The sequence below is a fragment of the Paramisgurnus dabryanus genome, chromosome 10, assembly GCF_030506205.2.
Source record: "Paramisgurnus dabryanus chromosome 10, PD_genome_1.1, whole genome shotgun sequence".
In the NCBI taxonomy this organism is placed as follows: Eukaryota; Metazoa; Chordata; class Actinopteri; order Cypriniformes; family Cobitidae; genus Paramisgurnus; species Paramisgurnus dabryanus.
The window spans coordinates 5,009,258-5,031,341 of record NC_133346.1 but is presented as its reverse complement, the minus strand read 5'-3'; the positions used below and the strand labels follow the sequence as shown (position 1 = coordinate 5,031,341).

The 22,084-nt window shown below is 35.8% G+C and overlaps 1 protein-coding gene across 1 annotated transcript in view; it reads left to right on the top strand.

The window, feature by feature from the left end:
* Positions 1-22,084, top strand: part of antxr1b (ANTXR cell adhesion molecule 1b) — a 33,952-nt gene that overhangs the window by 2,629 nt on the left and 9,239 nt on the right. Inside the window, exons 2-14 of the mRNA XM_065261476.2 lie at positions 5,306-5,377; positions 6,067-6,138; positions 6,680-6,761; positions 7,691-7,724; positions 9,627-9,706; positions 10,269-10,337; positions 10,455-10,535; positions 11,112-11,172; positions 12,845-12,943; positions 16,108-16,177; positions 16,610-16,688; positions 18,975-19,070; positions 19,336-19,380. Of these exons, the coding sequence (XP_065117548.1) occupies positions 5,306-5,377; positions 6,067-6,138; positions 6,680-6,761; positions 7,691-7,724; positions 9,627-9,706; positions 10,269-10,337; positions 10,455-10,535; positions 11,112-11,172; positions 12,845-12,943; positions 16,108-16,177; positions 16,610-16,688; positions 18,975-19,070; positions 19,336-19,380 (940 nt within the window). The remainder of the gene's footprint in view (positions 1-5,305; positions 5,378-6,066; positions 6,139-6,679; positions 6,762-7,690; positions 7,725-9,626; positions 9,707-10,268; positions 10,338-10,454; positions 10,536-11,111; positions 11,173-12,844; positions 12,944-16,107; positions 16,178-16,609; positions 16,689-18,974; positions 19,071-19,335; positions 19,381-22,084) is intronic.

Here is a 22,084-nt window from a genome sequence, read left to right as displayed (position 1 = left end):
GGGGTGTTTGTAGTCTCACTCCCTTAACACAGATATTGCACTTCCTTCTTTCAATGATGCAAAATGATGATTTTTACATCATTGAAAGAAAGAAGTGCAACACTGAAATCTGTATTTTTCCTGTCTCAGCGACAACTGAGAAAATGATGCACGACCATTCAAAAACATGACTGGGGTTCTAACTATACAAAGCTTAATGCAAATGGGTGAAGTGTCCCTTTAAATAATAAACTCCACCAATAAAGGTACTGTACAAAAGCTGTAATTGGGGCAATACCCTTTCAAAAAGTACACACAATAAAAATGGCTGGGTAATTTTTCACCCATTTTGGGTAAATATTGGACAGAACACACCGCTGGGTAAATATGACAGAATGCTGATGTCAGCCCAATATTGGGTAAAAAAACAGACATTTTTAAGTGCATTTGTACCTAAAGACTGCATATTTACCTCAAAGCTACATACAGTATTTAAATGCATTAAATATATATAAATTTAATCGGCTTGCAAGATTCTGCGAGACTCTGTGGGACAATTGCCAGATGCCGCGAGAGAAAACGTGCATTCTTAAAGGCCACATCTGAACTGGTACCAAATATATACATATCGGTACTTATACAGTAAGGACCCTTGACAGCTTTTCTACCTTTATTTCAGAGAGTGGATCTTATAAATATCATTTACTTGATAGTTTTACTGTAAAAAAAAAAAAAAGAAACAACAAGGGACTCTATCTTTAGAGTTTGTCTGGTTTTGGTTCAGTATGTAAAGTGAAAGAACAAACACTGCCATCTGACATTATTTAGGGCCGTTCTGCAAAAAAAAAAAACGAGAACCCAGACGATTCATCCTGGGTGTCAGAAAGTGATGGCACCAAAGTGGTCAGGAGTGTTTGGGTTTTGCGTGCGCTGAACCTTTTCACCAGCAGGGCCAGATGTTCCAAAACCTCAGAGTTCACCAGAGACTCACAGAAATATCTGGACACAAATGATAGAGGGAAGAAAAGAAGGGGGATGGGGTGTAACATGGTATTATTTGGTTTCGTCTATTCTATTCTTTTCTTTAAATTTGCATTTAAAAGCATTGATAAACTCAAATATTAATTGGCTAAACAAAATATGCAAGCAAATCTTTGCGTGTGAATAGAATAAGCCTTTTTGTGCATAACAAAAGAAGTGTTTTAAAGGAAGGTTGGATGTTCTTTATCTGTTGATGTGATGATTGGCTCACAATACAAGTTTCATTTTCTTGTTGATGATGATAAAAAGCGGACTCGGGACTATGCATGTCATCAATATCTGACCTTTTTTATTCGTCTCATAATATCACCCAGATAATAAGCATCTGGATTGTGTTTACTGAAGTATTGTTTCTGTGTTTTAGAAAAATCTGCACACAAACAGCATATTTTTTATTATTTCTTATATAACATGTTGCTTGCGGAAGCACATTATATTAATAGCATTGGCGGCTCGTGACTGCTCTTCCGAGCGGCGCAATTTCAAAAGAAGTGTTTGGAGTGTCATCTGTGTTGCTCGTGTTTTCAAAATATGTGTTTGTTGCTTTATGCGAACCATGTGCATCACATGTTGTCGTCAAAATAAGTGCCTTGTGCACACGCATCAAAACCGTTTATGGTAAAATAGACGCTCACGTTCACAAAATACACGCAAGACACTTCCTTAACTCTGATTACGCATGAGATTATTTGAGTATCTGGCAAACGCGAGCGTCTCTTTTATCATAAACCCTTTAGACGCATCGGCAGCAGGCACTTATTTTGACAAAACACGTGATGCACACAGGTTCACTCAACGCGCCGAATACATATTTTGTAATTACGAACCACAGACATGATGGGCTACATACATGTTATCACGAACTTTGCATTGTGCGCCCTCGAAAAAAGAAGTCACCGGCAGCCACTGATTAATAGCTTCAATTTTAATATTTATTTATTACATATTTTTTATATTAGCTTGGCTTCTTTATGTATGTTAACATTTTAAACTATGATAAAACATATCAACAAGTAAAATAAAATAAAATCAACAAGTAAAAGTTTTGAGTAGACTATCAAAAAGTAGCCCAAATTGTTTTATCTATTGTGGTAGCGCTTGTTCGCCAAAAGGTTGAAGACCCCTGCCTTAGTGTTATAACAGGCTATTAAAATATAAAAATACATAAATTGCTCTCTGTTAGCATACTTATATGTGACCCTGTTGGTGAAATCTATAATCTTATAAGCACACTGTAAAAAATACTTTGCTGCCTTAAATTTTTTTGTTGAATCAACTCAGATTTACAAGTCATTTCAACTTACTATTATTTATCTTGACTAGAGATTAGTTGTTATAACTACAGGTGAGTTGTTATAACTAAAAAAATTAAGTTGATTTTTCTCAACTAAGTTGTGACAACTCATCTTTGTTGACAAGACTTGTAAATTTGAGTTGATTCAACAAAAAAATTTAAGGCAGCAAAGTATTTTTTACAGTGAAAGGTTTGATTTCATTCATTGGTTTCAATCTTTGACATGGTATTACTCAGTCGATTTTAAAAATATTAAGATTATATTTTCACACAATGATCTTTATATTATATAGGATGATTATATGTAAAAATAAATCAGCTTGGTTTTCACATTGGGTCACATATCTAAATAAATAGTATGTAAAGCTGTGTCACATGACCACACTGTAAAATAACTGTTTACGTAACTTATAAAATCAAATTGATTTTAAAGTACTATAAAAATATAAGTTGATTTGACAAAAATGCTGCATATTTTTTAGAGTGGAAACAGGTCACATTTACCATTATAGAAATAAATTTGAATCCCATTTTGTGTAAATGTCAATAAATCTTGCGTTCTTGAGATATCACAAAACCACATAAACAATTATAAAAGTCTTGGTCTGAGTTTGGGTCTGAAAATCTTAGCACGTATCTGGGTTTCAGCTTACGGTTTCAGACGAGACCGCAGCATATTTTATATGTATTAATCGTAATAATTCACCTTAACCAAAGGTCGACACGTGAATGCTAGAAAAACATTCAGCGTTTCCTCTTTCTCAGTTTATTTAAATGGGCATCTTTCTTTTTTTTGACAAAAAGGAATCTTAAAGGGAAAAATTTAAATTCTCCCATCATTTATTCACCCTCAAGTTGTTTCAAACTTGAAAATGTCTTTGTTCTGCTGAACACAAATTAAGATGTTTGTAAATAAAACAGGAGCACCATTGACTGCAGAAAAGCAAAATAATGTGAAACTCAATGATGCTTAAAATATTTTCTTTTGTGTTTAGTAGAACAAAGAAATGTATACAGATTTGTAACAACATGATTTTAGGTGAATTATCCCTTTAAATGTATTGGCTTCAATTTCAAACACCCATTTCCAAATCTGTGCAAAAGTTCAAATATTTCTGTCGATTGTCTTTGAGAGTAAAGTCATGTCTGCATTCTAATAAAAAGGTAAATCAACATCTGCTTAACTTATCAAGACTGAATTAGCAGCACTGTTGTGTTTGTGGGGGTGGAGGAAAATTATACGGGCTTTGGACGGGTTCGACGTCCCTTACGTAAGTCTAACATTCTTTTTCGATTTGTCTCCACCGCAGTGGTCGAGCCAGATGAGCTTTTACACAAACTCAGCTCTTAAAGACGGCACTAAACAAAGACTCTAAGATATTAGTGCCCATACCACAATTTGCAAGTACGAATCCTGACATGATCATTATCTAGGACTAGTGTGAAAATTTCACTATGAAAACCATCAAAGTAAGATCAGCATAATTCCAGTGTGGATTCAAGCCATTATGTGAACATTTAAAGGTTTTGATTTCCCTAAAACTGCCTCTGGTTTCTATACATTGTTATAATATATAGAAATATAGAACATATAGAAACTTTAGCTGTACTTGAAAATAAGTGTTGTTGTATTGGATAAACATATCAAACCAATAAGCATCTCAAGATATTTTAGCTTGAGTTATTTATAAGATGTCTGTATTATGAATCTTTCGAATATGTATTGCAAAAAAGCATTTGTTTGCACATGCACCAGCTTGGGTTTAATATTGATATATTTCATTTATTCATCGTTTAAACACTGGCAGATAAAATGGTTCAGCTGTCACCTTTGCACCTAAAGAGTTCATATAAGTACCTCAGAGGTATATACTGGTACACATATCTGTACCAAAACTGTACACATTAGGACCTTTTTAAATAGCACTTGCCCCAGTGACAGCTTGGGACCATTTTTCTGACAGCCTATGCAAAAACCCTCATACATTTTAAGTGGGGGTTATAAAAACAAATACTATTTAAAGAATTAAACACAACTGCAGATGACGTTCAGTGCTAATTCATGTAGGGGAGAACCGGGGCGAAAGTAACGTGGGACGAAAGTAACAAAGTGATTTTCTCAAAGCCTAAACTTCATTTACATTCCAAACTATGACAACATCTTTAGCACACAACCCTTGGCAGAGCTGAAAAATATAGCATTATTTCGTCATCGTTTTGCACGTGCAGGTCCAGAAAGCTGTTTTTGACCATGATAAGTCAATTCCTAAATTGGTTATTTTTTCTTATAACGCGTTGTGTTTCTAGTTTCATGTGTTATACTGATCAATCTACAGGTTATTTAGTGCTGTAACACATCCTAAAATTGTGACGTATAAGTAAGTAATTGTGAATAAAAGTAAATCGGGTTTAAAGGTCAGGAGTTCCTGTCTGGATTAAAGTAACTCTTGTTAATTTTGTCCCACTGCTAATACTGTTGCATTATTTAAAATTTATATTACGTTCATTTAATTTAATTTCATTTTCATAGTGTTCACACTGTTGAAAAAAGTTTATTCTTAACAAGTTTGTACTGTCGAACTGCTTTTGAAACATTTGATGAAACTGAAATTTAAAATGAAAATGTAATTTCATAATTTTTTGCAAAGATAAACAACAAAATATTTTGCAGTTACATATTAACAAGGTTACAGTCATGCATATTTACTAAAAACAAGCGAAACGCAAAAATCTATCGTTTTCTGTTTTGTTACTTTTCTCCCAGCTGACAGGGTCGAAAGTAACAATTAGCTACGTGAAATTATACTGAAGTCGTTTTACATTTGTTCAAAATTCTACCTGGTATTGATAGACAACACTTGTGAGTTATTGATCAAAGTAAAAATATATCTCTGTCTAAAACATTATCGTTTAAAATTTTGTTTTTCTGAAAAATTTTACTTTTGCCCCTGCTCTCCCCTATGACTAAAGTCTTTACATCTTCATCCTCAGATCTGGAAGTGTCCAGCACCACTGGAATGAGATCTACTATTTTGTTGATCATCTTGCACACAAGTTCATCAGGTATGTATTCACTTTTATATTTTATTGTCACCTAACATGTACAAATGAACTCCGTTTTTTAATTTTTCAGAAATCTTGTTTTTTGGTTATGCATTCCAATTAATATCAATTCAACTGCAGTTGGTTTGTTTTGATGTAAACCTTCATAACTTAAAAAATACAGCTAAGTAGCACCATAAAATAAAAATAATAACAATATAACATAATAATAAACATGTTTTGACAAAAATGTTAAAAACAGAATTATGTCGTTTTCCATCAAAACTCTTCAATTGTTCTTTGTCCTAAGCATCTGATGTCATATAAGCAGCATTTCTCTAGAAACAGTTTTCTTCTCAAATAAGAATTAAATAATAAATAAAAGACATAAACATAAAAAGAGCACTTGGGGCTTTATTGGTAACTCAAAGTTTTAGGAAGCTAGTCTGTATCATTTTTACTTGGGTAAGAATTAAAGTTGGCACTATAAAAAGGACATCAAGTAACTATAATAGAAACATAGCAAAGGCTAGAAATCCTGAGAATGCAACAGTAAAAATTGAATTTTTTAGGCTCTATTAATGTCATCCAGGTAAAAAAAATAGATTTAATCAATAGGTAGAATCTATATGTTTATCCTGGGATCAAACCTCCATGAATGATCTTTGGGTTGCCAACACAAAGCTTGACCTGTTTCTCTTTTTCTTCAGTCCGCAGCTCCGAATGTCCTTCATAGTGTTTTCAACAGAGGGAAGGATCCTAATGAGACTGACAGAGGACAGGTAAGACATCACACCCCATGATTTAAAACTTCACTTATCACTGACTTTTGTTTTGTAGATATTGAAACAAAACTGCTGCTGGCTGTTAATATAGTGAAAGAGCTAAACACTTCAGACCATTTGCTTCTGCATAAAGAAATGCAAGAGAAATATTTGAGTTACAATCTCTGATATTGGATTGCAGACTTTGGTGTAATGGCAAATCATTTGGTAAGTGTTGAGATGTCTTCTTAAGTAAGTTGAAGATCGGTCAGTTTAGGGGACATATCTAATATGATGGAGACCTGATGCCTCGTGTTTCAGGTTTTTTTATTGTCCCTAGCTGTGACTAGAGCAGAACCCTTTAAAAAAGTCCAAATGTGTAGCATACAAATACTAATATGAACTCTTTATGTGCAAATGTGTACTTTTTGAAAGGGTACCACCCCACTGACAGCTAGGGACAATTTATTTCTGACCGTTTAAAAGACCATTAGATCTGATGGCCAACAGTAGCATTAATTAAACTCATTTGTGGTCTGTAATGTGTGCATACGATCAGGGATCAGATCCGCGCCGGGCTGGAGGAGCTTCAGGGAGTGTTGCCAGGTGGAGACACATTCATGCACAAAGGCTTTCAAAGGGTAAGAAGTCGCTTACAGCAAAGTCCATGCGCATTGTCCATGTAAAGTCCCATATTAAATGTGTTTTCAGTTTGTCACACCACAGAAAAATGTGTTATAAAACACGCAGCCAAATTAATGATTATAAAAACATAAAATGTTGGAAAAACTGAGAGGATTCTCTGCTCTCAAACGCTGGGGCCGTGATTGCTGTCGCCACTGAAACCACACCCACTCGCGGGAAAGCTGCCATCTCTAACCCTAACCCTCAACTGTACATTACTGCTGCAACCTTAAAGAGTAACTAAACCCTAAACCAACTTTTTTTAGTTAATGATCTGTAAGAATGGGGCTTTATTAGTGCTGTTCATTGATTTTAGTACGTTTTTTGACATTTGGGTATAAAGTGTTTCAATACTACAATATATGGTGTAAAAACGTCTGAGTGCTGCCCTCTTCAGGTTGAACGGTGGCTACTGCAGTTGAATTTTCCTATTGGATGTTGGGTCCAAAAAATTACTTGTGATGTAAGCAGATTCAAGCTCACCACGCCCTTGTTACGATCTCACCACACACTTGGTACGAGCTTTAGTTCGTCCCCTCTATCTCCGTTGGGATCTGCCCACTTTTCTTACATTTTTCAAATATTGCCAGTGGGTGGAGTCACGCTCTGACCAGGGGTTTAGTTACCCTTTAATGCACACTCGTGATTGTGTTAGGGGCGGGGCCTTGCACTGTGGCACCAGCGCATCATCAAGCCACCGTTTAGCCCCGCCCAAATAATCCTGAACCCAGATAAAACTGTGGAAGAGTAAAAATGTTGAACTCCACAATTCAGTACTACACAGTTCACAGTTTTTGTAAACGTGTTTCAGCAATACAGTACATTTCAAACATTTATGATGTGTTTAGAAACAATTCTCTGAAATGACACTTTTATTGTTATCCAGGCTAGTGAGCAGATCTACTATGGCACAGGTGATGGTAAGTGGGTGAGATTTTGCATGAATCAGGCACCTCTGCACTCTTAAAAAAAAAAGGTGCTGTGAAGGTTCTTCACAACGATGCCATAAAACAACAATTTTTGGTTCCTCAAAGAACCATTAAGTCGAAGCTGAAGTTTCACCTACCAAAGTACCTTCTTTTGGTGCTTTTCCATTGTATATCCCACGGTTTCCACTGGGTGCAGCACGTAGTACCAGATACTTTTTTTAGTACCACCTCAGACGGGGTTCCAAGCGACCCGAGCTGATACCAAAACGTGACGTGAAAACACTGTAGATTGGTCTGAGAGAATCGTCACTACCAGCGTCATCGCTATAATGTAAACGATTAGCTTTACCTTCATGCTAGCTTGCGCTGTCTCAGGCAAACATGTTGTCATCTGTGCTCTGTTATAAGTTCCCAAACTCCTTTTTAGCGATGAAAAACATCCACAGGTTGAGAATCGGGAAGACCATAAATTTTTTTTCCAGACTTGCAGTTTGTGGCGGCACATTCGCGATGCTCACGGTCGCATATATGCTTAAAGGACAAGTTCGGTATTTTAGACTTAAAGCCCTGTTTTCAGCTTGTTTATGGTGAAATAGAATGGTTTTGACTGAAATTTCGACATTTTCGGCTGCCCTGAGAATTTTCGCGTGTTTGTGTTTCAGCTCAGACCTCTACAATGGGTTTAATGGTGCACTGGAACAATCCTTCCTAAAATGCATTAAACTTTCGTTTACAAAGACGTGAAACTCACCGAGTGGTCAGGGGTGTTCACTAGTATGCTCACACAAAAATCACTCCAAAAGACGCATTCCAACAGGTTTTATCATAGTTTTTACCAACTCCATTGACTTGTATTAGTTGTGCTGTGAGGTACGGTATTACTCCGCGCCGGGAACTTTGTTTCTATTCTTGCAATTGGCAAAGGCGGATTAGCGCCACCACCTGGGCTGGAGTGTCTATTATTCAAGCTCTAAGCGGAAGAATGTACGGGTGTGAGGCGTTTGGAAAAATAGGTCCACAAGTTAACAACGAATGCTAAAACAGCTGTTGGAAAGCATCTTTTGTAGCGATTTTTGTGTGAGCATATCAGTGAACACCCCTGACCACTCGGTGAGTTTCACGTCTTTGTAAACGAAAGTTTAATGGATTTTAGGAAGGATTGTTCCAGTGCACCATTAAACCCATTGTAGAGGTCTGAGCTGGAACACAAACACGCGAAAATTCTCAGGGCAGACAAAAATGTCGAAATTTCAGTCAAAACCATTCTATTTCACCATAAACAATCTGAAAACAGGGCTTTAAGTGTAAAATACCGAACTTGTCCTTTAAATGCAAATTAAATGAGGCTCAGCAGAGCGGAGCGCGTCGACTGACGCCACGGGTGTTTGTACCGAATCTGTCATGTGAGACAGAGGTAGTGATAAACGCGATGTGCAAACATCTATTTGTGGTGGTCAATTTAAAATTTGTGGCGGACTGAGAAATAAATAAATGTATGGGAATGTACAATGACGCTCTCCCATATATGATGTCACAGCAGTAGGCAGCGCAAATATAACGACACGCCTATAATCCCTCACACTCCGAAGTGATACTAAACTAGATGGAAAAGTTAACCGAGCCAAAGTGAGGTGAGCTGACCCAACCTGACCCAAACCAAACTGTGGGGTACTATGCAATGGAAAGTTAAAGGTTATTTTATGGCATCATTAGGCACCATTATTTTTATAACTGTGATGATGACAATGAATGACATTTCAAACTTTTCACACATTGATTTTAAGGACCATGAAAAATCATGTCAGTTCCTGGATTTTCGTCTTCATATCGAGAGAGTTCTTGGCAGTATTGGACTCCCTAAAGCTTTAACTATTGAATATTTTTCCCTCTTAGGATATCGCACAGCGAGTGTCATCATTGCTCTAACAGATGGAGAATTGCGCGAGAATGAATTTGACTTGGCAGCCAGAGAGGTGAGACCTTAGATCCGGTTACTGAACTGAGATATTTTCCACTTCTTTCTTCTTTCAAAGATCAATTTTAATTTACCTGTGGAGACAGATGCTATTTATACTGAAAATACCTGCACGAGCATGTTATTTCTCTCAAAAGAGTCTACATCATCTGTTTACTGTGAACACAGCGTCCATTTAAAAATGTATTTACTTCATTGCCAGTGTCAAAACGTTTACGTCGAGCAGCTTTTCAGATTTTCTGTATGCACCCCACTGAATTGCATTGTAAAACCTTTTAATCAGCATGAATTTTAAAAACATATTGGCTAGATGAAACAACATGAAAATGATCGAGCGAATAACTCAATAAGATGCTTGCCAATCCCAGATTATTTAGTCCTCCTCTCACAAAAACTTGACCTTATCAGTTATAAATGTTCAAAGAACACATATTTTACAGATTGCGTCACATGGCACTTTTAACCCAATTCTGGTTTTGTTTCAGACTTGACATTTAATAAGCTAATATATATGCAACCCAACACTCCTTTATGACCTCTCTTTTTGATATGAATTGCAGGCCGGACGCTCGCGGCAGCTGGGAGCTTCTGTCTATTGTGTTGGAGTGAAGGACTTTAATGAAACCCAGGTAAGGTAGCACCAACCTAGGGGTCAAAATTGTTTATACCGATGATCAGTTGTTTATGAAAAAATGATATTTTGTAAATGTTTAATGAATAAGATCACATGACGATTGTCTGTACAGCTGGCGACGATAGCTGACAGTAAAGACCATGTTTTTCCGGTGTATGATGGGTTTGAAGCCCTGCAAGGAGTCCTTGATTCGGTGAGTGGTGAGACTGAAATAAATCGCATTCGATTGCATCCAAAATTGCCTACTTCCATACTATACAGTAGGTGAAAATAAGAAATTCATTGTATTCGTAGTACAGCAGCCGAAATGTACTCAGATGACCTACTACTGCTGGCTCGATTTTTAAGCGTGCATTTGATGGAAATTTATTCCTAATGATCTAATTGGGGTTTAAGTTATTTTGACTACATCATAGGTCAAAGGAAAATGAGAACATGGCAGATGCAGCATGTCTGATATGTGTTCAAAACACACCCACACATACTATATACAGGGTACTGATTTAACAATAAAGTTAATCTTCATCTATGTACTGTCACAGTACACAATACTAGTAGTGAGCTGCCTATGTAGGCAACATTTGATGACATCACAGTGTGACAGCATAATTCTGCTGCTCCCTCTTAGATCTTTATTATTAATTACTGTATTTTTTATTTTATTCAGATTCTAATGGAGCATAAGTGTAATTTTGGATCAAAGGAGATAATATATATATAAATAATAAAACAGCACATGTAAAGATAAAAATGTATTTTCTTGCCTCAGATCCTGAAGAAGTCGTGCATCGAGATCCTTGCGGTGGAACCGTCAAGCATTTGTGCCGGAGGTAAAACTAACATCAGCCCAGATGCCGAGGTCTCGTCCAGCGTTTAGTTTTATTTATTTCGTTTTATATGGTCTGAACAAAAGAAAAAAAAAGATTAAATTTGATTCCTATTTCCCCAACTGAAACCATTCCCATGTGTGTTTTAAAATCTAATGCAGAATAGATTTTTTATTTCTCTTTTTCATTTTTCATGAAGATATTTTGTAAATTTCCTACTGAAAATATATAAAAATGTATTTATAAAATGTTGCTAAGGACTCATTTAGAAAACTTTTAAAGATTCCAGATTTTCAAATAGTTGTAAACCATGCATCAATGGAAAGCTTATTTATTCAGTTATTTTATAAAAATTTTATTATTTTATTTTTATAATTTTTATTCTTTTATTAAATTTACCCTTATGACTCCAGGTTTTTGTGCTCCAGGGTCACATTTTTGGTATACAGAGAACCTTTTGTGCAATAGAAAGGATCTGCGGATGTTAAGGGGTTCTTTATTATGGAACCATACAGCCTGACAAGGACCTTTTTGGGAACCTTTACTTTTAAAGGTGTTTCAGAGCAGTGTTGGAAACTAGACCACTATAATGTGTCGTTCACACCAGCCGCGGTAGAGGCGGCAAAAAGTTGGACATCTGAATATTTTGAGATTACTCGCTTCATTTGTGCGTGAAATTCTAGTCATTCGAGACATTCGCGTGGAAATTCATTTCATGGGAGGGGCTTCTGCGACTCCGCTCGCTCCCCATAATCATGTCACTACTAGAGCAAGCTCCTGATTGGTTACCGCGGTGCGAATATCCGCCAAAGTTCAGATTTTTCAACTTGCGTGTTGTCATTCCCACCGCGCCATTCGCGTGCACAGTGCCTATTTGCGTCTTTGCATTTATGTAACAAGTAAATCACTCGTGCTTGCTGCCTCTTTCACGTCTGGTGTGAATGCCACATTATGCTACGTATACACCAAATGCGTTGCTCGCTCTAGATTCCTCAGGGATTTAACTTTGTGTCATGCAAATTTTTCGCTTGAGTTAAATGTTTTCAACTTGCGCGAAGGCGCGTTTAAGGCGAATAGCGCATGTTTTCACGGCAATCGTGCTGCCCAATTCACGTCATTCGCATCGCCCCCCGCATTAACTACTTGCGCAAATCATTGAACTCGCGTTTGGTGTGTCCCCCATTACACTATTTAAAATAAAGGTGCTTCATGAAGCCATCGAAAAAAATTGCCAGTGGGGTAAGAAAAGTTGTGTTTAAGAAAAAAGTTAAAGAAGAGGTTTCCTGGAAAGGGCTTATCCTAGTCCCAGACTAAAATGCATTTTTGTTTTAAATGTAATTTAATTTTTACATATTTTGTTGACATTGTTTTGTCTGAAGATGCACATCTGTAGTATTTTTTGTAAGGTATGTTTGTAAAAATTTCTTAAATGACCTAATATTAATAAGGCCTAGTGCTGGATTAACCTAAACCCTGTCCGGGAAACCGCCCCAAGATTTTTCTTTCTTTTTTGCTTGTTTTATGCACAAATTTGATATTTTAAATTTGACTTATTTTCTTAGGTTATTTTGCTCATAAAGAAAATGCTTCCTGTTTGTTCTTAAAACAAGACAAAAATAGTCATTTTTGCATTGTGTACATCACTAATCTCTATCTTTCTCCAAAAACTCCTCAGAATCCTTCGAGGTGGTCGTCAAAGGCAACGGATTCCTTCACGCTCGTGATGTGAACCGAATTCTTTGCAGCTTCCGCATCAACAACACCATCACCGTGAGTAAGTGAAACCATGCACAGATTCATTTCTGATCTTTTCATCGCCAGCTGCCAGCTGACAGTTTGATTAATAGATGAACCTCTGTTAACAACACATGCCAAACATTCACCGTCTTCAATAAGGTACAATAGTAATGTATGGGAGTATGTTATTAGATTGACACCAGGATCTGAATCTGTCTTGGCCTGTTAATACACAGATTCGCTGAACCTGCCATATGGACGTATGTTTGAGATTCGCCAAGAGTTGTGTTTGAACATGTGGCGAGGCAGGCAGCTCGGGTTTTGTCTTTTGTGATGCTAAAGAGGCCAATTGAATCCAAATGTCAGAACGGCTGTTGTGTATTTCAGAATGGGATGTGATCGCGCTTGAAAAGATTGGCCGCAGCACTTGTAAATCACAAGATTTTCCTTCAACACAAACCACATGTGCACACATCCACACACCACTAGAGAAGAAAGTGAGAGGCGATGAAAGATATTATCAGGAATTATTTCTCTCAAGAAATTATAGATATTTTTCATTGATTCTATATGTCTTCAGTTTAATATTACAGCATGTGTGGGCTATAAACGCTGAATTGAACATATATTGTGAAGCTAAAGAATACACAACTGGTACATTGGGTAACTAATAAAAGGCTTTAATGCTCAGAGATTGAAATACAAATTGGTAGAAATCGACACTCTGTGGTTATGATGCTCAAATCATTTCTGAGATCACTTTTTTCTTTTTATCTCAGTTAATGTTTTACTTTTTTTTAAATCAGGTGACAGGGGAGAATGCAGACCTCATTGGTTGCCTACGCCAGACTTAGTACTCTTCAAAATCTTATTCTTGGAGAAAATAACAAAATATTTTTTTATTTCAGCATCAGTATTATTTGAATGGCAAAAATATCCAATAAACCTTTGGCTCTTGGATGTTCTCATCCCATTTTCAGATATATGTGTTAAGTGTGAAAAATAATAATTGGTCAGTTTTGTTCTTTGTGTGCTGTAAATATTAATTATTCAGCTCTTTACTCCTATACCTCCTGTCTTTGCAAAAAATAATCACTACCACAATTATTACCACAATTATATATAAAAATGATTCAGTCAATTTACTCAAATTTTTTAAGATAAGTAGTTTCAATCAATTTATTTATTGAATAAATGCAAGCTACATTTAAACAAAAGATAACATGAAATTAGCTTTTGCGTGCTGTTTAAAGCATTAAGATTCGTGTTTCCAGACCCAACCCTCAACATCTGTCTTAATTTTGCCGCTAGGTGATAAGTAGCGAGCAAAACTAAAATAATTATCTTACTCAAGAGAATATTTCAACTACATTACCTTTGCATTTTGATCATTTTTTCATATTATTAGTTGAATCTGATATGCTTTGATTATATTATAATCAATCTTTATTTGAGATCAAAGCATATCGGATCATGTTTCTCAGGTTCAACCATTTAAACACATTATGATAATGCAAATTAGGATGTGGCATCGTTATTCTTATAAAATAATGTCCCAATGTGAAACGTTACCAATTCTAATAACACATTTAACTAACTTTTTGGTGTAAAATATACTAGATTATCCCTCATAATTTCTACATAGTAATATTAACATTTATTGAGAACTAGATTTTTCTAAGTAAAATGATGATAAATACACAATTAATTAATGTACAAAATGATCTGTGTGGGAATAGTAAGTTGTATTATATATTTTCTTGTATTATTAAACTGTTGTATAGTCTAAAATATATAGCCTATCTAAAAATAATTAAGTAAATCTTAATCAAACACTTTAGCGCATTAAACTTAAGCGTATAAAATCCATTAAACTAAAACATTCAAGTAAAATTAACTTTAAGGGAAAAGAGAAAGAAAAAACATTTTTACCTTGTCTTTGTTGAATAATGGTAGTCTACCCACATTCACAAACATACAAAAAGTGCAAAACATGCTAAACATCTCAGTCTCATAGAAATTCCTCTTTTAGAAATGTCAGCCAGAAAACGGCCCAATCTGAAAAACTGATGCTTATGACATCACAGGCATCTAACTGCCACTCCACTTTAAAATAATTGGCTACATTTTTTGAGTGGCAGCAAAGGCAGCCAATCAGTAATGAGATTGCAAGTTAAACCAGTAGGGGGAGCCAAATAGGTGCAAAACCACTTGTTTAAAATCCCCCACCCTAATAGAGCTATCTGAGAGAGGTTTTAGGAAGCTTCTAAGGCATTACAGACCCAAACAACAAACTTTTTGTCTACATGTCACATCACAGAACAAGGATAAATACTCCGTTCAATCATTCTATGTCACCTTTAAATTTATTTGCACATGTTATAAGAAATACCCACACTCCTTTGCACCTGAATATTTCGATTTGTTTTTTCACAGAATAAGAACTGATAAGAACATTAACTACTTAAATATTTGTTAATAAAATGTTATTAAGGTTTAAGCTCTTATATTATTGATGTTGTTTTGTTGTAAATGATAATTTTGTGAAGTCACCGTTCAGGTAATCAGTGTTTCCTTACATGAACCCTGTTCAGAACATTTTATTGTATTTCTATCCACATTACTGACAATTCATGTCAAAAACCAAGTTTTGTGTGAAGTTTATTCAATGAATTTTGTGTTATAATGCCATTAATAACACTAAGAGTAACTAAGTTCATAGAACTATGTTAAAGAAAATAACACACAGTAAATACAATCTACCATACAACAGTAAATAAGATTTATTTAATATTTTTAGGACAGCAATGCTTCAACATTCAAAAAAAGTAATAGACTTTAACTAAACGAAAATAAAAATAATTAAGTGACATTTACTTAATTTTTTAACAAATTATTTTTATGCATTATTAAGTAGATTTTATTTGATTTTAGTAGGTAAGTTGTACTTTAAAAAAGCGATACATTTTACTTTAAGAAAGTTCATGCAAATTGTTAAAAGGATTTTTTAAAGTACATTTTACAAGTTGTTTTTTTAGTGCAGGCAGCATTTTTTTGTATGTGCAAAATATTATTTCTTTATCATTTTGATTTTAGTGTGAAATTTGACTCAGGCTGAACATGCAAGATATTAAAAATAATATTAAATGATTTTAAACAACATCCACATGCAACTGCATTTTAACCGTTTTGTCTTTCCAGTGAAGAGACCTCTGGTAGTTAAGGACACGTACCTGCTCTGCCCAGCGCCTGTACTGAAGGAGAAAGGAACGTAAGTGCTGCTGGAAACCTTTTCTCCTGCAGAAGTCAGAGAATGGAAAGAGAAACACACAAGCCAAGAATCAAATATAGGACAAAAAAATACACCCAAGTTTCTTCTTCTGCTTGCAGTCACACTTTCCAGCTGAAACCATCAACATGTGTTGCTACTGTAGTCCAGAAATATTGTGTTAGTTTAATTTGAAACTTCTGCCGATTTAAATCATATATCCGTCTCTGAATCACTTTTATGATTATTTATTGAACTGTTAATGTAGCTCAACTGGTTGGGCATCACATCCCATTAAACACATGATGTGGCCCTGTCTATGAATTCCAGGCTAGTCTCAATCTAAATATGAGATTTAAGTTTGATTTCACATCGATTTCAATCTTTGTCATGATCTTACTCAGCCATTGTTGCATCTCTCTCTCTCGTCCACAGATCTGCCACTCTCCATGTCAGTATGAACAACGGCCTGAGTTTTATCTCCAGTTCTGTGACCATCACAACCGTGACCTGCGTGAGTACAGTACTGTAACTCAGTTGGAAGAGTGTTGCATTAGCAACTAATGATTGAAAGATGAATACTTTTCATCCACTCTCGTCGCTTTATATCAAAGCATCGGCTAAATGTATGAATGTACAGTGCTTAACAAATGTGCGTAAAACCTCATCCCAGAAAATATCAATAAAATTGGCAGACAGGCTTCCGGGATCGCTCCTGGAAAGAGAACCTAGTAATATTGCAGTAAAAAACACGGAAAGTGTGTGAACAATGCCGTAAGGGTGTGCCGTAGCAACCCAGTCTCACAGCAAGACTGAAATTTTTATTAATTTATTCATGTTTGATTTCCGCTGGTTTTCGTGTCTATGGAGACAAATGTCTTTTTTGTCCTTCCCAGCACGAAACTGGGATTCTGGAATTCTATCAATGGCTGTTCGTGTCTGTGGCACGACTTTCTTTATCGTGCATTTTATATTTTGTTTCCTCATCGTTGTTTTTATTTTTAGAATCACTTTCTGCGACTTCCTAACCCAAACCCCAACTCTAACCCCAACTCCAGGCGAGAATAGTTTTAAAAGCGGACGAAAAACATGTAGAAACCAATGCATAAAATTACATTCTAACGCAAACCCCGAATCTAACCCTAACCATTGATAGAAATTCGAGCTGGGAAGGACGAAAAAGACATTTGTCTCCAGAGACACGAAAAACAGCGTCATCAAATTCGTGTCATCAAATACAAGTAAATTAATAAAAAAATTTTTTACTATAACACGACTTGCCGTGAAACAGTGTTGGCCGTAGTGAAGATGCACGTGTCATTGCAACAATAAGTTATGGTTTAGCTCTTTAGAACTAGGGTTTTAAATGCACATCAACATTCATGACGAGAAATGTCTGCAAACTTGACTGAAGCATAGATCAGGGTGCTTGTAACAAAAAAGCATGCGCATGGGTTCTGTAGAGAGAAATAACAGATAATAAGCAAACTTCAGACTCTGCAGGAAAAACTACCAAGTGCAGGAGTTTAAACGCATCATGTGTCTTTAAAGCAACACTATGTAGTTTTTTTACCTTTAAATAATGTCTCTAAAATTATTTCTGTGATAGAACAACTTTTAACTGAACAAATTGTACTGTTGCTGCAACCTGAGCAGCCTCCTAGCTGCTACAAGCACACTCTGAAAGTGGCGGAGAAGGGGAAGAGCACACAGCCCCGCCCCTCCCCCTACCTGCAGAAGAGTGTCTGATACCAGGCACTGTTGCGCTTTTCAACCACATGGGGGAGCTGTAAGTCATTTTTACATGGAAACTACATAGTGTTGCTTTAAGGGATCTTTACGGCATCTGTGTGAATGCACACAAATTTTCTGGAAAATCATTGGCAGTGTGAATGAACCAAAAATCAAATGATCCCAGACGAATCCCGGATGCATTTGCAATGTATTTTTGGTAATGTCTGTGTGAAAATGGCTTAAGTGTATGCGTAATTCTCAGGAAATTCCTAATCTTAATTTTTTTAAGCAATGTATAATACACTGTAAAAAGTGAAAAGTTGGGATCAAGTTTATAAATTACTTAAATTGGTAACACCTACTAAATTGTTATGAGTTGAAGTATTTTTTTAAAATTTGATCCAACTTTTTACTTTTTACAGTGTAGGGATGCACCAATATTTCCAACTATAATCGCAATTTTTCCAACTATCGGATGATTGTTTAAAAGCAGCTGATGATCAGGGCACATTATATCCTGATTATATTCCAAAACGGGTGAAAAAACGCATCAGAAATCATACTTTATGATAATCTTGAATTGGGTGACAATGATAACAGTTACGCTCTCCATTTCTAGGATTTCAGAACAAAATAATTTTGTAATTTACTATATCGGTATATAACCTAATCGAGTATCTGATTTTGTATCTATGCATTCCTAATATATAATTTTTTAAATTCCTTTCTTACATTGTGCTGACATCTAATCTAATCTGTCCTGTTACTGATATATTTTCATATCATCTCCGACATTGGTGTTGTGAGATTTTCCCATGTGTTTGATCTCACTCAGCTAAACTGTGAATATATAAAGCAACAGTTCCCGGCATCATCACTCAAGATCAAGAAAATGTTTCAGTGTTATTTACAGCAATTATTACTCTGATTCTTTCACTAAACCACACAATCCTCAGTGGAATCACATCCAGCAAAGTGGGATTGTGGCATCTGGAACGTTATTACAATCTTATTTACTTTGGATCATAATCCTCATCTGGGTCTCTGTATTTTCTCTCGTTCTCAGACTGATGGAACCTTCTTGGCCATAGCGCTGCTCATACTTATGCTGCTGATCGCCATGGCGATACTTTGGTGGTTTTGGCCCCTCTGCTGTACCGTGGTAAGTTTGACACTGCAGCGCAGTCCTTTTTCAGACATTAATCCAACCCGAACCCAAAATCCAGACATCAGAGTGCTGAGCTTGTCAACTGGTTATTGAGTCCAGCAAAGTCTTTTCTGAAATTCAAAGAAGTTCGAAATTCTGAGCCATGGAAAAAGCATGAGGCTTAAAAATGCATTAGTATCTAATTTCCATTCCCATCAGAGATGATACTTACTATATTCTGAGCTCTAAAAACAAATTCTTTTCATTTTCTTCACAACAGATTGTCCACGAGCCACCACCACCACCTGTGATGGAAGACAGTTCGGTGAGAGACATATTTGAAAAATCTTAACAATCTTAAAAAAATAAAAGTGCTAGATGATGCTTTTGAATTTTTGGCTGTATGGTTTCATAAAAAAAAAACTTGAATATCTGTTTCACACTAATTTTCTTTAGACTGTTAACTCATTCCTGCCAGCCTTTTTTTTTTTAAAGTTGCCCACCAAAATTTTTTGTGATTTTCAAAAAAGTTTTACAAAATGCCTTCCAAGAAAAAATATATAAACATATATCAAATGAAAGAAGAGATCCTCTTCTTTTATACAAACAAACAAAATGGAAAAAAAACGTTTTATCTTCTCTTCATTTGTTCTCTTTTTATAACTTCTTAAACGACTAGTTCACCCCTAAATGAGAATGTCCTAATCCATTACTCACCTCAATGCCATCCAAGATATCCATGTCTTTCTTTCTTCAGTGAAAAATAAATGAAAGTTTTTGAGCATCCAACTGAGTTGGTTGCCATCTTGGATGGCATTGGGATGAGTAAATGATTAGGACATCTTCATTTTGAGATGAACTCATCCTTTAAATATGTGTTGGTTTCTTTAAAAATACCGAATTTTGAGCAAAAGCTGTAATAATTGCATTTTTTTAAAAATAATTTTGGTAGAGATCAAATTTAGAACGATGATCAAAACATACACGGAGTTTAAAATTTTGCTAAATTAGTATTTGCTTCAGTTTTTTATAAATTGGGGAAGATTGGGCCATCTAGTGGATAATAGTGGAATTACAGATAACCATAAAAAAACTCGTCAGGAAAGCATCATTGTTAGGGAAATGTTTTCTCTTAATTGACGAGATAACTCGTCAATGGCGGGGAAAGAGTTAAGAGGTTTTAAAAACTTTTCACTGAATGGTTCTTTGGGAAACCAACAATGGTTCTTCAATTGCATTATGTGAAAAACCCTTTGTAGCCCCTTTATTATTAAGAGTGCATGACAATAGTTAAAATAGTTCAAGCAAAGGGGTCCATGGTGGTCTTACAGGCCGTTCTCCAATTACTATTTAAAGCCTCCCTGTAGTAAACATTTTTTACTTAAAACTCATCTCTGAGCATCATAAAAGCATATGTAAAAGTTTTTCCTGTGACAGTCATTTCTTCATGCTTTAAAATAGCTTGAATGTAACACTACACCTTATTTAATATACATGGGTCTGAATATGCAAATTAGTACCCGCTTCTACTCAATCGCACAGCTCGGACCATAGACATGAATATGCAAATTAGCCTACACTCTTTTGCACCACCTCGGAGCATAGATACTGTATATATGTAAATCTATGCTATATTCGGCAGTGTCAGACACATAACTGTTAAGTCTGGTTTCACACAATGCATACGTGAACTGATGCCAAGCTGAAAATGACAAAAAACAGATGTCAGCAGATAATCAAGTTCTTGAATTTAATCCAACAATGACAAATCGAAATAATTTAATTTAACCTTTTAAGGGGAAAATTACGCCAAAGTATATAAGAACAGTTCCACTTCCAGGAAATATTTGTGCTTACTCTTTTAATTGATTAATTCAGAGAACAATCTGTTGTATACTTTAACCTGACACTTTTTACATTCCAAGTCTCCAATTGTCTTCAGATCCTTCAAAACAGGAAATTCCGAAAGCTTCAGGCAGGTTGTGTAGGGTTTACGGTAAAACCGATCCTGAATTCCTGCTCTCATAACTCATTATTTCCAAAGTTTATATCTAGTATAACTCAGGACCAATCTGTTCTCGTTTAATATATTTGTGCACAACAATTCAAATCTTTCACACTTTATACTAAAGACTGCACTGCATAAATTTGCCATATAAGGTTCTTCACAAAATAAAAATCTGTTTCTTTCTGGCGTTGCCTTTGGGTAGTGTGATGTCATTGTAAGTGTTGCAGTCAGGAGCATGTGATTGACATAATCTCCTGCTTGGAAAAGGTTGTTGTTATTATACAGTATATGTAATGCACAAATAATGAATTTCTTTCATGAAACACTTTTACTGTACACAAACATTTCTTTTTTACTTTTTCCATAGAAAAAGACAGATTGTTGAGCAGTAAAAATCCCCACTTTCAATGTTTAGAAATATATATTTGACTAGTACATTTACACTCACCTAAAGGATTATTAGGAACACCATGCTAATACTGTGTTTGATCCCCTTTCACCCTCAGAACTGCCTTAATTCTATGTGGCATTGATTCAATAAGGTGCTGAAAGCATTCTTTAGAAATGTTGGCCCATATTGATAGGATAGCATCTTGCAGTTAATGGATATTTGTGGGATGCACATCCAGGGCATGAAGCTCCCGTTGCACCAAATCCCAAAGATGCTCTATTGGGTTGAGATATGGTGACTGTGGGGGCCATTTTAGTACAGTGAACTCGTTGTCATGTTCAAGAAACCAATTTGAAACGATTCGAGCTTTGTGACATGGTGCATTATCCTGCTGGAAGTAGCAATCAGAGGATGGGTAAATGGTGGTCATAAAGGGATGGACATGGTCAGAAACAATGCTCAGGTAGGCCGTGGCATTTAAACGATGCCAAATTGGCACTAAGGGGCATAAAGTGTGCCAAGAAAACATCCCCCACACAATTACACCATTGCGTTAATGAGAAATTGAACAGGTGTTCCTAATAATCCTTTAGGTGAGTGTATACAGGCACGTACTATTCTGATGATGAA